Below are 14,708 nucleotides of genomic sequence, written 5' to 3'. Positions count from 1 at the left end.
CTTTCTGTTTCTACCTTCATGTCTCTCACATCAAATCTCTTCTTTTCTCTCACACAGGTACTGCCTTGTCAGCTAAATTATTACAACAGTCTCCTGGCTGGTCTGCCTGTCTCTTGCCTCCCCTGATTTTACTCCAGCCTACATATAATTGTCAAAATAAATTTCCTCAAGTGCAAATATGAGCTTATGTTTCCCTCACTCAGTAGACTCCATGTGGCTTAGTGGATAGAGTGCTAGGCCTGGAGACAGGAATACCTGAATCCAAATCCAACTCCTTACTAGCTGTGTGACTCTAGACAAGGCATTTAACCCGGTTTGCCTCAATTTCCCCATCTGTAAAAGGAGCTGGAGAAGAAAATGGCAAACCACTCTAGTATCTTTGCCAAAAAAAAAAAACAAAACACAACTGGGGTCATGAAGAGTCAGACAACTGAAATTAAGGAACAACAACAAAATGGGGATAATAATAATGCCTATCTTCCAGGGTTCTTGTGATCACATGAGATGTAAATGTAAAGTACGAAGCACAATGCTTGGCACATAGTAAATATGGAAACTTTTATTACTTTAGAATATAATATAAACTCCTCTGTTTAGCTTGTAAAATCATTCACAACATGGCCTCATTGTATCTTTTCACCTCCATTGGCTGGTACTCCTTTCTCTGAGGTAAACCAAAGTTCCTCCCTCACAGGGCCTTTGATCTAGCCATCTCCTCTCCTTACTTTCTCTTAAAAGAATGCCTTTAAAATGTAATTCAAGCATCATCTTCTGCCTGAAGTCTTTCCTGATCCCCATAAGTCAGTGCACTCAGTCCCATATTACTTTTTACAGGAGGCACCAAGTCTTTAGTACTGGTTTTTTAAGCATTAATAGTCTAAGACTGCGCTAAGATTTTGAAGTAAACCTGTATTTGACTACTCTGTATATACAAGTGTCCCTTCCACATCCAAGGGGTTAGGTGTACAGCAACCCCAGATCTGGAAAAATCATAAAATTTTATGATCCTCCCTTCCTACTTGAGAAAAAGGCTGATTTTTTCTTTTTCTTTTATTAAGTATTTACAATACCTTATTGCAAATTGGGTTAAGTGCTTGGTCATAGGCTTTATATAGGTCAATGTTAAGTAAAAATATTGTATGAAGAAGTCAGTTTTAAAATATGAAATAAATACTATGCATATATTTCATGCATTTCTGAGTTTCTAAACTTTTCCTGCCTGTTTGCTGGTCTTTAGGTATTTTGAGCAGCCTACAGCAAAACTCCCTCAAAATTTCCATTTAATAGGCCATAATAATAACAATACAATTATATTTATTATTATATTACTACATAATAATATCTAATATGCCATAAAATTATTCTTATGCCAACCTGAGTAAGGGATGCCCTATTTATTATGCATACATATCATGTATACATATGAGTGTGTATACCCCACTGTGAGGAGGGATTGTTTCATTTTTTGTAATTAGATCCCCATTGCCTAGCACAGTGCATGGCACTTGTAGACTTAATAATACTAATGGACCAGAATTTTTTTTCATTCAAAGATATTTTTATTTTCCCAATTAAGTGTAATAATAATTTTTGACATACATTTCCCAAAATTCTAAGATCCAAACCTCGTCCCTCTCTCCCTTCTCTCCCCAGACTCGGAGATGGTAAGCAATTTGATCTTGGACCAGAAATTTGTCAAGCATTAGTACCCAGCCAGACAAGCTAAAGCGGTGTCAGGGATAGAATTTGAATCCATGTCAGCAGGCTCTAGTTTGAGGGCTCTCTCCACAAGGCTAATATGGGATGCGTGCCTAAAGTGACAGCCCACCTTCCCCACCCCCCTTTTCCTCTCCCTCAACAGCCGGGCAGAGACAATCGCTGAGCTCAGGCCTCCCCAGGTGTGGCCCTCCTCTCCAGGAGGAGCCCGCCGAGCGGGAGCCTGGAGCGCCCGGAGCGCAGGACTTGGAGCTGGCCCAGCTGGGCTCGTCGCGCTGGGCGGGCCTCGACTCTGCTCCAGTTTCTCAGCAGGTTGGGGAGCCGGGGATCGGAGCCTCCTTACCTGTCGGCTCAGCTTCCAGCCACAGGGGATGCTGGAGGCGGGGATACGGGAGGGCGCCCGACCACCTGTGGAGCCTGATGCGCTCAGGACGCACCCCTGTTGCCCTGGACTCCGCCCGCTCCAGGAAGCGCCTGGGAGCCGGTCCGCCCATTAGGAGAGAGCCCAGAGAGCCCGCCGCGAGGGCCCAGTAGCTAGGGCGCCCGTTCCGTCTGAGAGCAGCCGCCACCAGAGCAGCTGCAGCAGGTTTCGCCCAGGAGCGCCGCAGAGTGGCTGCCTGCCCGCGGACCCCAGGATCTGGAGTCCAGGCTCCCAGGCTACGCTGCTCACACTGATTCTGAGGAGAGAAGTGGGGGGTGTCATCGGCGAAGCCCGGAATCCACTCCCGGCGGGGCAGAAACCGGACCGCGGCTCCCGAGCATGTGCCAGCAGCTCCAGGTACAGCAGGGCTGGAGTGGGGGTGGGGGTGAGGGGGTGGGTGGGAGTTGGGCTCCAAGACTCTGGAAATCGAAACCGCCAGGTGTTTGGAAAATGAGCCTCTGTAACCCGGGAGACTTGCGGGGGTGGTGCGGGGGACGCGGCGCGGAGAGAAGCGTGAGGTCTGGGACTGGGGTGTCAGTACATATGGGGATGGGGGTGTTCTGAACTGGAGCTTTAGTAAGCCTGGATAAGGGGACGCGAGGGGGGGGGAGCAGGGGGCGGGGCTGTAAATGGATCCTCTAACTCGGGCGATCGGGTGATGAGAAGAGGTGGGATGGGGGGCAATGGGGGAGTGCTAAGAGTTACTTTGGAATTGTAGCTTCCTTAACCTGAGACGGGGAGCGCAGAAAATGGGGGAACTCTGGAAACCCCGACGGGGGGACCTAGGCAGTCTGGGGTCCGTAAATGGAGCCTCAGAAACCTGCGCTGTGAGAGGGGTTTGGGGGAGGACCTGAAGTTTGGAATCCGAGCCTCCTTCACCCTAGGGGGAGGGAGAAAAAGAGTCTGGGGTCGGAAGTTAGATCCTTGGTCCCTGGAGCCCGAGAAGCCCCGGAAGCTAGATAAGGAAGTGGCTTGTAGGGAAAAATTCACTTTTAACCTGTCCTTCCGGAGAGAAACTTGCCAGTGGGCGATCTCAACACCTTGCGGCCGGGAGCCGAGAAGTTGCGAGGGGGAGGGAGGTTCCGCCTAGAGTCCTAATCAAGGGTCTCCTGCTTGCCTCCCGCCGCAGCGGGCAGGCCATTTCCGAAGAGCCGGAGTCCTGTATCTCGGCTTGTTTGGGAGGGACCCGCGGCTCCAGGGCACCCCACCGCCTCTCCTAGAGGGGAGCCTGGGGCTTCCCAGGAAGTGACTGGAGGTTTTGTGGTGGGTGTACGGGCACTGGCGTCTGCTGGGAATGCCCTGGGGAACGGGAGGGTGGTAGGGAGCCGACTGCTCCGAGAAAGCCTTCTCTGCGATTGTGCCGGGGTATGCGGACCAGCCGGAATGGCCGGAAAACCGTGCGGAGACGTAGCTGCCTCGGTGAGGCGCTGGCTGAAGGCTCTGGACAAAAGCTATTGTAAATGTACGTCTTTTATTCCACAGATGCCAGACTATGTTTAAACTTTTGGTTCTGCTCAGCTCCTTGCCTACTATTACTTTGGCGTTTCCTCCTTGCACAAGAAGTCCCCCAGAGTCTACACATGCAGGCAAAGAAGGTAAGCATCACTTTTAGGGGGGGAAAAAAGCCATACTGAAGTTATAGACACGCCTTTTATTGTTCGTTTTTCCTGAGTCAAAAGGGGAAAATCTGATGTTTGGACTAAAACTTCGCTTTGTTTAGGGAAAAATAGCTAGCATTTATATAATTTGTAAAACACTTTCCATATGTTATTTCATTTGGTCCCAACCCTGGGAGGTAGGTGCTATTATTCCCATTTTACTGATGAGGAAACTGAGGGAGAGAGGTGAGGTGACTTGCCCAGGTCACATAGTTAATAAGTATCTAAGGCAGCATCAGAGAGCTCAGATCTTCCTGACTCCAAGCCCAACAGTATCCACTACAGCAAACTAATTTGTTTTGTTTTGTTTTTTAATTAAAATAGAAAATCAAATTTGAGCTTTTACAACAACCCTTCAAGGCCCATTTTACAAAGGAGCAAATTGAGGCTAATAAAGCTAAAGGGATCTTCCCCTAGACACTTAACCCACATTGCCTAGCCCTTAGGGATCAGAATTCTTCTTTGGAACTAATACATGATATTGATGCTAAGGCAGAAGGTAAGGGTTTCAAATAATAATAATTAAGGCAGAGGCAGCTGGGTGGCTTAGTGAATAGAGATGGGAGATCCTGGGTTCAAATGTGACCTCAGGTCCTTCCTAGCTGTGTGACCCTGGGCAGGTCACTTATCCTCCATTGCCTATTCCTCACCAATCTGCCTTGGAATTGATCCATTCTAAGATGGAAGGTAAAGGTTTTAAAAATTATAAATTGAAGAGCTTCTCCTCATTGGTTTACATATAAATTCTGTGAGCATATATGATTAATTGAATGCAAAATTTCCCCAACTATTGGAAATGCACTTGTGATACTTCTTTAAGTCAGGTCTATATGGTAATCATAATAAGCGATCAGTCAATAAATATTTATTAAGTATCTATTATGTTCCAGGCAGCTAGGTGGCACAGTAGATAAGAACACTGGGCTTGGAGTCAGAAAGAATAGGATTCAGTTTTGACTATAGACACTTAGTAGCTATGTGATCTTGTGCAAGTCTCTTACTCCCTGCCTAAAACTGGAGAAAGAACTGGCAAACCACTCCAGTATCCTTGCCAAGAAAATCCCATGGACTGTTGGTCACAGATCACAGAAGAGTAGGACATGACTGAACAAACAACAATGTGCCAGGCATGGTGCAAACCATCAAGGACATAGAGAAAGGCAAAAGACTGTCAGGGAGCTCCCAGTCTACTTGGGGAGACGACATGCAACCAGTCATGCTCAAACCAGATATATACAGCATAAAGTGGGGTTGGGGGCTCAGAGGGAAGGCATGAGAAGTAACAAGTTTCAGGAGAAGCTTCTTCTAGGAGATGGAATTTTAGCTAGGATGTTAAAGAAAATAAAGAGGGAGAGCATTCCAGGAATAGGAAACAGTGAGTGAAAATTTCAGGAATCAGGAGGTATAATTAATGGTTCTTGTTTAGAAGAATTGCAAACTGTTGCAATTAGATGATCTGTGTTCTAGTCAGAGTCTTGTCTTAACAAATCGTCAATAAAACATTTCCTAGGTGCCTACTGTGTTTGCAACACAACATAGGGGCTAAGGAAGATACCAAAGAAAGCAAGGTTCCTGCCCTCAGAGGAAACATGAGATCCTATTTCCAAAGCCAGACAGAGCCTCAAAGACCAGTTAGCCCAACCCTCTCATTTTATAGCTTCCAGTATCAATGGCTGTAATCTAGGTACATTCATGACCTCAGACATTCTAACCCTCAACTTTCTCATCTGTAAGACTCAACCATCAGGCAAGATCTCCAAAACATCTTCTCAAGTCTAGAATGATGTGATTACTCTGGTAAAAAAGGTACAGATTTAAGAAGAAATCTAGCTTAAGGGACGGATGACTCAGAAGTCTGACATTATAAATTCTACGTCATTAGAAGCATCTAATGGATGCCCAGAACCAAGATGGACTGTAGGCAAAATTGAGAATTAGGTAGTTTGGTGCCTTGCAATCTCCCACCTAGTTCTAGGTTCTGGACCTATCTCTTCCTTTTTTTCCCTTCTGCTCCCATCTAAATTTGTTCTTAGATAGCCAGCAGTTGGAAAGTATCCATTGAATGAATCCATACTAATTTTTAAATGATTGATAAAGCTCTGACAAAGAGTTTAAGCTCTAGGAGGACCTCCTGCCCATGCTGGAAAGGTGTCAAACAGAGACATAGAGGTGGAATTCTGTCTTTCACTGGGGATTCATTCTAGCTAAATTCTGAGGGGGGCTGCATGCCAGCTGATGAAATCTTTTTGACTACAGCAACACATGGGCTGTATACAAAGCTATGAAAGGGTTAGGAGACTTCTTGGTGCAATGGACCAGTTCTGAAGTCAGAGGTCTTTGATTCATCCCCTGGCTCTGACACTGGCTCTGGAACCCAAAGCAAGTCACTTTGGACTTTCATTTCCTCTACTGTAAAATGAGGATTGGAATGGGTGGCTTCCATGAATCCTTCTAGCTCCCACACCAGTGAAATTATGACTCCTTCAAAGAGCAGTCCAATACTTTACCCTTCCCAGGATAGTCCCCATTTTAACCAGGGAATGATGCCTTATCTCAATGAATGTCATTTCAGGTATCAGAGTGGAAAGTTTTCCTGGTTCTAATACAGATCAGACCATACAGGCAGCTGCCTGTGCTTAAAGCCAACCAACCCAACTTTAGCCAGTATAGTAAGATACCTTCTTATTATGCATTTAAGGCTGAGCTCCCCACTCTCCACCTCCTATAGCAAAGGAAGAATGCCTGGAGGTGTGAATCCCTGAATGGAGATATTGTAAAGAGAAATATGATCCCATTTGGATGAAGAGAGGAAAGTAATATGATCCTAGGAGAGTGGAATTGTTAATCGGTCAACCAATCAGGAAGCATTTATTAAGCACCTGCTCTGGGCCAGGCTTTGGGAAGAAATGAATGGAGTTTGTTAGAAGGAAAGAGCAGATGTGAAAGAAATGAATGGAATATCCCAAATGATGTATCCAAAGTGTAGGGTTTGAGGACAAAGCTGACTTTATAATAGCCAAAGGCAGTACAAATGCAAACTGGAGAGGGAGTGAATTCTGGTTGGGGGAATCAAGTGTGTTGTAATAAAATAAAGATAAATTTTTTTAAGTGTTTCATTCTTCCTAGCTGTGTGACTCTAGGAAAGTTACTTAACCCCAATTGCCTAGTCCTTTGTGTGCTTCTACTTTGCAACTAATTCTTAGTATCGATTCTAAGACAGAAGGTAAGGTTTTTGGGTTGTTTTGGGTTTTTTAAGTGTGTTGCTAGGACCATGCTTTATGAGGCAACTCCATGGCTCAGTGGAAAGAGCTCTAGACCAGGAGTCAAGAAGACCTGAGATCAAATTTGGCCTCAGACACTTACTAGCTGTGTGAGCCTGGACAAGTCATTTAACCCTTGTTTGCCTTAATCCACAGAAAAAGGAAATGACAAACCCCTCCAGTGTCTTTGCCAAGAAAATCATATGGACAGTATGGTCCATGGGGTCACAAAGAGTCAGGCATGACTAACAAGAACAATATTTGTATAGCATACATTATTGTATATATTATTTCATTGATCCTCACAAGAACCCTGTGAGGTCAGTGTTATATTCCCTTTTTATAGGTAAGGGAAATAAAGTGAACAGAGATTGCCCAGGGTCACATTGCCAAGAAATGTCTGAGGCTGGATTTGAACCCAGAACTTTTCTCTTTTAAATCCTTACCTTCTGTCCCAGGAACAAGTCTTAGACAGAAGAGGAAGGGCTAGGCAAATGGGGTTAAGTGATTTGCCCAGGGTCACAGAGAATGAAAGAAATAGAAAATTGATACTAAGAAGTTAAGGATTTTTTAAAAACTTTCCAATACTGTAAATATCAATAGATATAATCCACATACAGAAAAACTCTGAGGGGTCCTCAATCATTTGTGTGAGTGTAAAAGAATCCTAAGACCAAAAAGTTTGAGAACCCCTGGATGAGATCATCCCTAAGTTCCCTTCTTTCACTAGGGCTTGAGATCTTCCAGTGAATCAGAAATGGGAAGTAATTTACGTTTCATCGCTCTCAGTCCCCATCCCCCTTCTGGAGGAGCTTAGGGGTACTTCCTCCCAACAGACCTATCCCAGTTTCAGCATAAGACCCAACCATTCCCAATTTGTAAACTGGCTTTCCAAGAGATTCAGAGCTATTGGGCAGTGTTGCTTAATTAACACAACAAATACCTCAGCTCCTTGATGGGTGCTATTCTCATATTACATTCAGGAATGAGGATGGGTGGCCAAAGGTCACTCCACCAGTCAATATTAGACCTGGAACAGAACAAGTCAAGTTGACTAGATTCCAAGGCCAAATACTCTGTTCTATCCTGAGCTGCTTCTCATTTGCTACATTTTTCCCTTAGGAAAAGTTAACAATGAGGGTAACGGCAGCTCAGGAGATAGAGTCAGGTCTGAAGATGGGAAGTCCTGGATTCAAATGTGGCCTCAGACACTTTCTAGTTGTGTGATCCTGGACAAGACACTTAACCTCCCCTCCCCCCATTACCTAGCCCTTACTGCTCTTCTGTCTTGGAACTGAGTATTGTCTCTAAGATAGAAGGAAAGGGTTGTTTGTTGTTTTTTGGTTTTGTTTTTTTTTAATAGGAAAGGAAAGGACAAAGAAAAAAAAAGAGAGGCAGCTGGGTGGCTCTGTGTATTGAAAGTCAGAACCAAAGATGGGAGGTCCTAGGCTCAAATGTGAGCTCAGATACTTCCTAGCTGTGAGATCCTGGACAAGACACTTAACCCCCCATTACCTAGCCCTTACTGCTCTTCTGTCTTGGAACTGAGTATTATTTCTAAGATAGAAAGTAAGGGTTTTTTGAAAAAGGAAAGAAAAGAAAAGAGAGGCAGCTGGGTGGCTCAGTGGATTGAAAGCCAGAACCAAAGATGGGAGGTCCTAGGTTCAAATATGGCCACAGACACTTCCTAGCTGTGTGATCCTGGAGCCAATGCACAGTGTTGATTCTAAGACAAAAAAGGTAGAGGTTTAAAAAGAAAAGTTAACAATGAAAAGATAAAGTGCTTTTCATATCCTTTTGTCTGAATACTCTTGATGGATCCTCTGCTTGTCTGGCAGTTCAAGTCCTTTCACTATCATTTATCCTTATCTGGAACAAAATCACTCAACAGAGTCTACCTGACACTTAAAAATTAGTTGAAAAATAAAATCAGTAAATTTTCTATTTTGTCCTCCCCCTATGGTCCCTTTGACCTCTGAAATGTGGTGGGATTCTGTCTCAGGAAGCAAAAGATCACTATGGGAAGAATACTAGACCATGAACCAAGAAGTCTAAGGCACCAACTACTGCTGACATTCATGAACTTTATGGCTATGGGGAAATCACTTTACCTCTATTAGCTTCAGTTTTCTTATCTGTAAAATGGGCCCAGAGTCCCCATCTATCAGGGTTGTTGCACATGAGATAATTTATTGAAGGTTTTTCCAGCCATGAAGCTTTCAATGCTTATCATCCCTCATGCTCATGATGGATCTTATGTCTGTCATCCTTTTGATCAGTCTCCTCAGTAAGTTTGAAGATGTTCCTGGCTAGAAGACTGATCACAACTCAGAAAAATCATTTGGAGGGAAGAGGTGTTGTGGTGGACACCAGCAGGGGGAGTATCTGCACTGACCAAAAAAAAAAATCACAAGTCCTCATACCATTGACTATTAATACAGGCTAATTTTGTACTTCAGCCAAAGTATCTGTAAAAAAATATATTGCTGTAATTGATTGGCATAATGCAAAGGGCTCTGCTCTAAGCCTGGAACCTGAGAAGAGATGAGAAACTGCATCTCGCTCCTTTCTCTGCTGAGGCAGGAGACTGGGGTGTATCAAATATATCATCATTCAGCTGATATGTTGGTCAGTTCTGTTGAACTGGGCTTTTTTCTTCTTTACTTGTTGTTCTTTTGACTTTGTTCTTTGATGGCTTTCTGGGTATTGAGGGACATATTCAGAGATAAAGGTTATGTGAAAACAAAAGATGTCAATATAGTTTTTCAAAGAAAAGAGTCTTAATTGTTGGAAGGACTAAATTCAAATACTATTCTCAGATACTAGCTCTTTGACCCTGGTCAAGTCACTTAACTATGCTATGCCTCAGTTTTCTCATCAGTAAAAATGAAGATAGGATTATCTGCTTTGCCTGCCTCATAAGGATGATCATAAGAAAGGTGGGAAAGACCTCTGTCATGGAAGTTCCAGTAGATTAGTCCTAGGGAATTACCTCACACACATAGAGGTTACAGGTTTACAAAGCAACCAAGAACCATTTAAACTAGTAAAACTTAAAGTTTCAGTTAAGCCTTAACGGAAACTGTGTTAGAGGAAGAATTTGAATCCAAGTCTTTCTCAGCTCATAGCCTAGCCCTCTATCTACTTTACCATTCTGCTTCCTAGTGTGAGGAAGCAACTGAATTGTGGGTGTCATATTTGTCCTTCACCATCGTGGTAAAGATTAATGGAGACATTGGCTAATAAAGTTGAAAACTTTGACCCTTTTTTAGGTGGGAGGGGTTGGAGTTTCCTGTAATTTAATTACTGAACTTTGAATTAGAAGAGACCTTAATGTCTTTCTCCTTTGACCCTCTCATCCTTAGAGTGGAGACCCAAAAGGGTTGTGAGTTACCAAGATTGTGTAGAGTCTCATTTTAATGTTCTTTTATTATGCCACTGTATAGATTAGTTCTCAATTGAGAAAATAGCAGGGGGAACCCTTACTTGTGGACTTCAGACCCCTTTGGATTAGTTTAATTAAATGAGCATCTAAAAACAAAGAATATGTCTTTAAAACAACTTGCTATGTTGTACTGATGATCAGATTTGTGCAGGTAAATGTTTTACCAACTGGATCTCCAAAAGAAAAAGAAAAGAAAAATGTGGGCAAAATATTTTCAAGTTTAATCTGCATTCTTAAGGTTTACTCCGTCTCTTAAGCAATCAATAAAATAATGGTTTAAGGCCTAATTTGTAGAATTTTCTCATTTATGAGATGTAAATAAATATTCACAATAAAAATTTAGCAGTAGACTTTCTTCCTATGAACTGCCCCTGCACACACCCACACTGTCCCCTCCAGCAAAGTTTATATATGTTTTTGGGCTAGGGGAGGTGAGCAATATTAACCTACTTCTATGTACTGAGCAACTTCATATAGATATTCCTTCAGATACTATGAATGTCTTTCAAATTATTAATATTTTATTTTTTGGAAGAAAATATATTTATTCCAACAAATCCCATAGTCAGAAGTCAGCTATCATTTAGCCACAGCTGAAATGTTTTTCCCCACTGTGAAACAAAGGCTAACACCAGCTCCGGATCTCAGCTTCTCTCTCTGTAAAATGGAGATAATGATAACTGTTAAATCTATGCTAGATTTTTTTTTAGAGGGAGGGTTATTTGGTTAAATGATCCTCATTTAAAACCTTTTATTGCTTCATTAGTCTTTACATCCAAAGAAGAAGCCAGTGTCTTCATCCATAGACGTCTCCTCCATAACAGATTTGACTTGGAACTCTTCACTCCTGGAGATCTGGAGAGAGAGTGTAATGAGGAACTGTGCAACTATGAGGAAGCCAGGGAGATCTTTGGAGATGAAGACAAAACGGTAATTTAGCTGTTTCATGAATTAGTTGTTAACATTAAGTAGTTATTCCATACAAAAGTCTTTTCTTTAAAAATTATATACAACCAGGGCTAGCTAGTTAGGTGGCTTAGTGGATTGAGAGCCAGAGGGGAGGTCCTGGGTTCAAATCTAACCTTGGATACTTTCTAACTGTGATACCTTGGGCAAGTTACTTAAACCTTTATTGCTGCTGCTCTTCTGCCTTGGAACTAATATATATAATATTGATTCTAAGATGAAAGGTAAGGAGTTTTTTAGAATTTAACTTAATTTAAAAAATAAATTATACACATTCTTTTTTAAAAGCAATCTTTGCCTTCTGCCTTAGAATGGATTCCAAATATCAATTCCAAGTTAGAAGAGTGGTAAAGGCTAAGCAATAGGGATTAAGTGATTTGCCCAGGGTCACCCAGCTAGGAAGTATCTGAGGTCAGATTTAAACTTCCTGTCTCTAGGCCTGACTCTCCATCCAACTGTGCTATGTAGCTGCCCTGAAACTGTATACATTCATCTTAAGACTCTTTTAAACCATCAACTTGCTGAATGACTCTATTCCCTAACATTCTTAGGTATTGGATCTATGCTAATTACCAGAGTATTGATTCATCCTGTGGGTTTGATATTTCTTTTATTTAAAGACAATCATGGCTCCAGAAAAAGATCTGTTGGGGTCAGTTTTAAAGATTCCCTAGGAGTGAGTGGATGAATTTCTCTGATGCCTTTTATTACCTCCATCATCATTTAATTCCCCATTATAAAAGTTCTTCTGTAAGTCTTAATTAAATTTTTTCTTGCCTAACCTCTATCCTGTTTGGAAATAAACAACAAAAGGGGGCTCTCCCTATAATAACAGGTCCTGTACCTGCCAAATGTTTTTTACCCATAACCTTTGATCTTGCAGATCAATTACATTTCCTTTAATAACTTTGCTTGTGTTTGTTCTGTTTTTCTCATGAATAAGTTAGGATCCTTTCTCAATATTCTTGGGAGACCAGAGACCCCAACTCTCTGTCTGCCGTAATTGTGCTTAATCAATCTTTCATTACATCGTATTGACAAGCTGTTACGAGGGGTAGGGAACACAAAGGATAGATTCTGTGCTCCTGCCATCTTTTCTCATTTTATTCAGGTAACTTGAGGTCCTAGCCCTTCCTCCTCTTGGAGATATGCCTTTCTTGGTTAAACCTGATGCGCTTATGACTTCTGTCCATTTGCAAACTCACCTTGAACAAACTAGCCTACACTAGGCAAAGACCATTGTTTATAAGTTGCCCCACTTCATTCAGTACCCTGGACTGGGACAGCATGTTACCTCTGTTCCAGCTCCCAACTGCTGATTGCCTCCTTGCTTCAAGCCTCTCACATACCAACACGTCCTTCTAAAAGTCATTAAAATGGTTCCCCCTCCCTAAAATTCATGTATAACAATCACTCTCTGACTCAGTTAAACTCCATTGGTCTTTAGGATCCATTATATACTCCCTCATCTGGTCTCAATCTACCTTTTCACTTTTATTATATGTTATTTCCCTCCCCTCATACTTCTCTGTCATCCATCTCTGAATCTTTGCCCAGGGTCTCCCTCTACACCAAAATAGACCCTGTCTTCACCTTCTCTTAAAATCTATTTCCTCAACAACTCACCTCAAGCACCTTCTCATTCCTCCCCAGCCACTGGTACACCCTTCTCCCTCAATGACTTCATATTTATTTTGGATGGTTCCGCATATAGATATGTGATGTCTCCCACTGAAGTATATGAGCTCCTTGAGGGACTTTTGAGTTTTGTATTTCCAGCACCTGATAATAGATCCTTAACAGAATTCTTCTAATTAATTAGATTAGTCATTACTGATGCTTATTCACCCAAATCGTAGTCAGGGGTAAACGAGAGAAGAACAGCAGAAATTGGTTGGGACAGCTACCACCTGGCATTCGGTCATCTTCATGGGTAAACAAAAGCCAAACCGTAGCATGTTCCTTTGGTTTATTTATTTTTTACTTTTTTTAATCTTGAGAAAATTTTCTTTAATTAATTAATTAAGAGTATTTTTCCATGGTTACAAGATTCATGTTCTTTCCCACCCCTCCTCCATAGCCGACATGCAATTCCACTGGGTTTTACATGTGTCATTGATCAAGACTTATTTCCATATTATTGATATTTGCACTAGGGTAGCACCCTTAGTTTAGATCATATCTTTCTCCTCGGTTGGTCAGAGTACTAGGCTAAATAAAATCATTAGATAAAAATAAGATCATTAGCAAATATACTGTCCCTCACTAAACTTCAGCTTCCTTTTACAGATGAAGTTTTGGCAAGATTATTCAGTTCGAGGACCAAGTACCCGCTCAAGTGAGTTAAAAACTGACTAAATAGCATTCATTTCTCGCCTTCTCCTTTTTATAGTAAACTTCAGTTTTGTGGTTAATGATCCTTCCATTTAGTTTGCTTATTGTTTCATATATTTTTAAAAAATTTTACTTACCTTCTGGGTTATTATCAGTTCTAAGACAGAAGAGCAATGGGTAATCTGGGTTAAGTGACCTGTCCAGGGTTCCACAGCTGGGAAGCATCTGAGGCCAGAATGAACCCAGGTCCTCTGGACTCCAGGTCTGGCACTCTCTCCAGTGTACTCCCTAACTGCCCTTTGCTCAGTGCTTCTGATGGATAGTCGACTTACCAGTGATGGACCCAGATAGCCAAGATGAATGGGAAGTAAAGTTCCAATACCCAGATATTGAAAATCGAGTTTGGTGAGATGCTAGAGGAGTGAGCTAATAAACTTGCAGCTAGCAGAATGTTGCTAAGTGACTCTAGATGATTGGAGAGGGAGAAGAGGCAAAGTCTAGACTTGTATTAGTACAGGTTGAGTATTCTCTATCTGAATCAAGTAGCCAAATATTTTAATCTTTTTGAACTGTCGCATGCCAGCAGGTTGGATAGAGTAAGACTGTGAGGCTGAGTTAAGAGCTTCTTAGAGAGGCCGATCTTTTCTTATCGCTGCTGATCTTCTCCAGCTGTTGCTCTTGCCAGGTTGTCTTTCATTTCCCCCAGGTAGGGCCCCAGAAACCATGAAGACTCTGTTACAATGGCCCTACCCCAAGTGGATGATCACATTTACCCCAGTCCTTGCTCCCAAATGAAACTGTTGTTTCTAGGATTTTCTTCCTCTTTGTGTCCCATCCTATCAATATGCACTTACAGAATTGTTGGCAATCTACATGTTTTCTCACCAATGGAATAGCTCCAATATTAA

General features: G+C 42.2%; 1 protein-coding gene across 2 annotated transcripts in view; it reads left to right on the top strand.

Moving 5' to 3' along the window:
* The first annotated feature begins 2,361 nt into the window (after positions 1–2,361).
* The window catches only part of PRRG4 (proline rich and Gla domain 4), a 29,797-nt gene continuing 17,450 nt past the window's right edge, over positions 2,362–14,708 (top strand). Inside the window, exons 1-4 of one of the 2 annotated variants that reach the window (XM_007497231.3) lie at positions 2,362–2,494; positions 3,620–3,732; positions 11,267–11,430; positions 13,756–13,804. In XM_007497231.3, coding sequence (XP_007497293.1) covers positions 3,630–3,732; positions 11,267–11,430; positions 13,756–13,804 — 316 coding nt within the window. In that variant the 5' untranslated portion in view covers positions 2,362–2,494; positions 3,620–3,629. Of the gene's footprint in view, positions 2,495–2,919; positions 3,401–3,619; positions 3,733–11,266; positions 11,431–13,755; positions 13,805–14,708 lie in introns of those variants that run through there. The other variant, XM_001368561.4, reaches the window with a different exon arrangement.

Source organism: Monodelphis domestica, chromosome 6 (assembly GCF_027887165.1).
Source record: "Monodelphis domestica isolate mMonDom1 chromosome 6, mMonDom1.pri, whole genome shotgun sequence".
In the NCBI taxonomy this organism is placed as follows: Eukaryota; Metazoa; Chordata; class Mammalia; order Didelphimorphia; family Didelphidae; genus Monodelphis; species Monodelphis domestica.
Note: the sequence above shows the minus strand (reverse complement) of the source record. Positions and strands in the feature narration are given on the sequence as shown.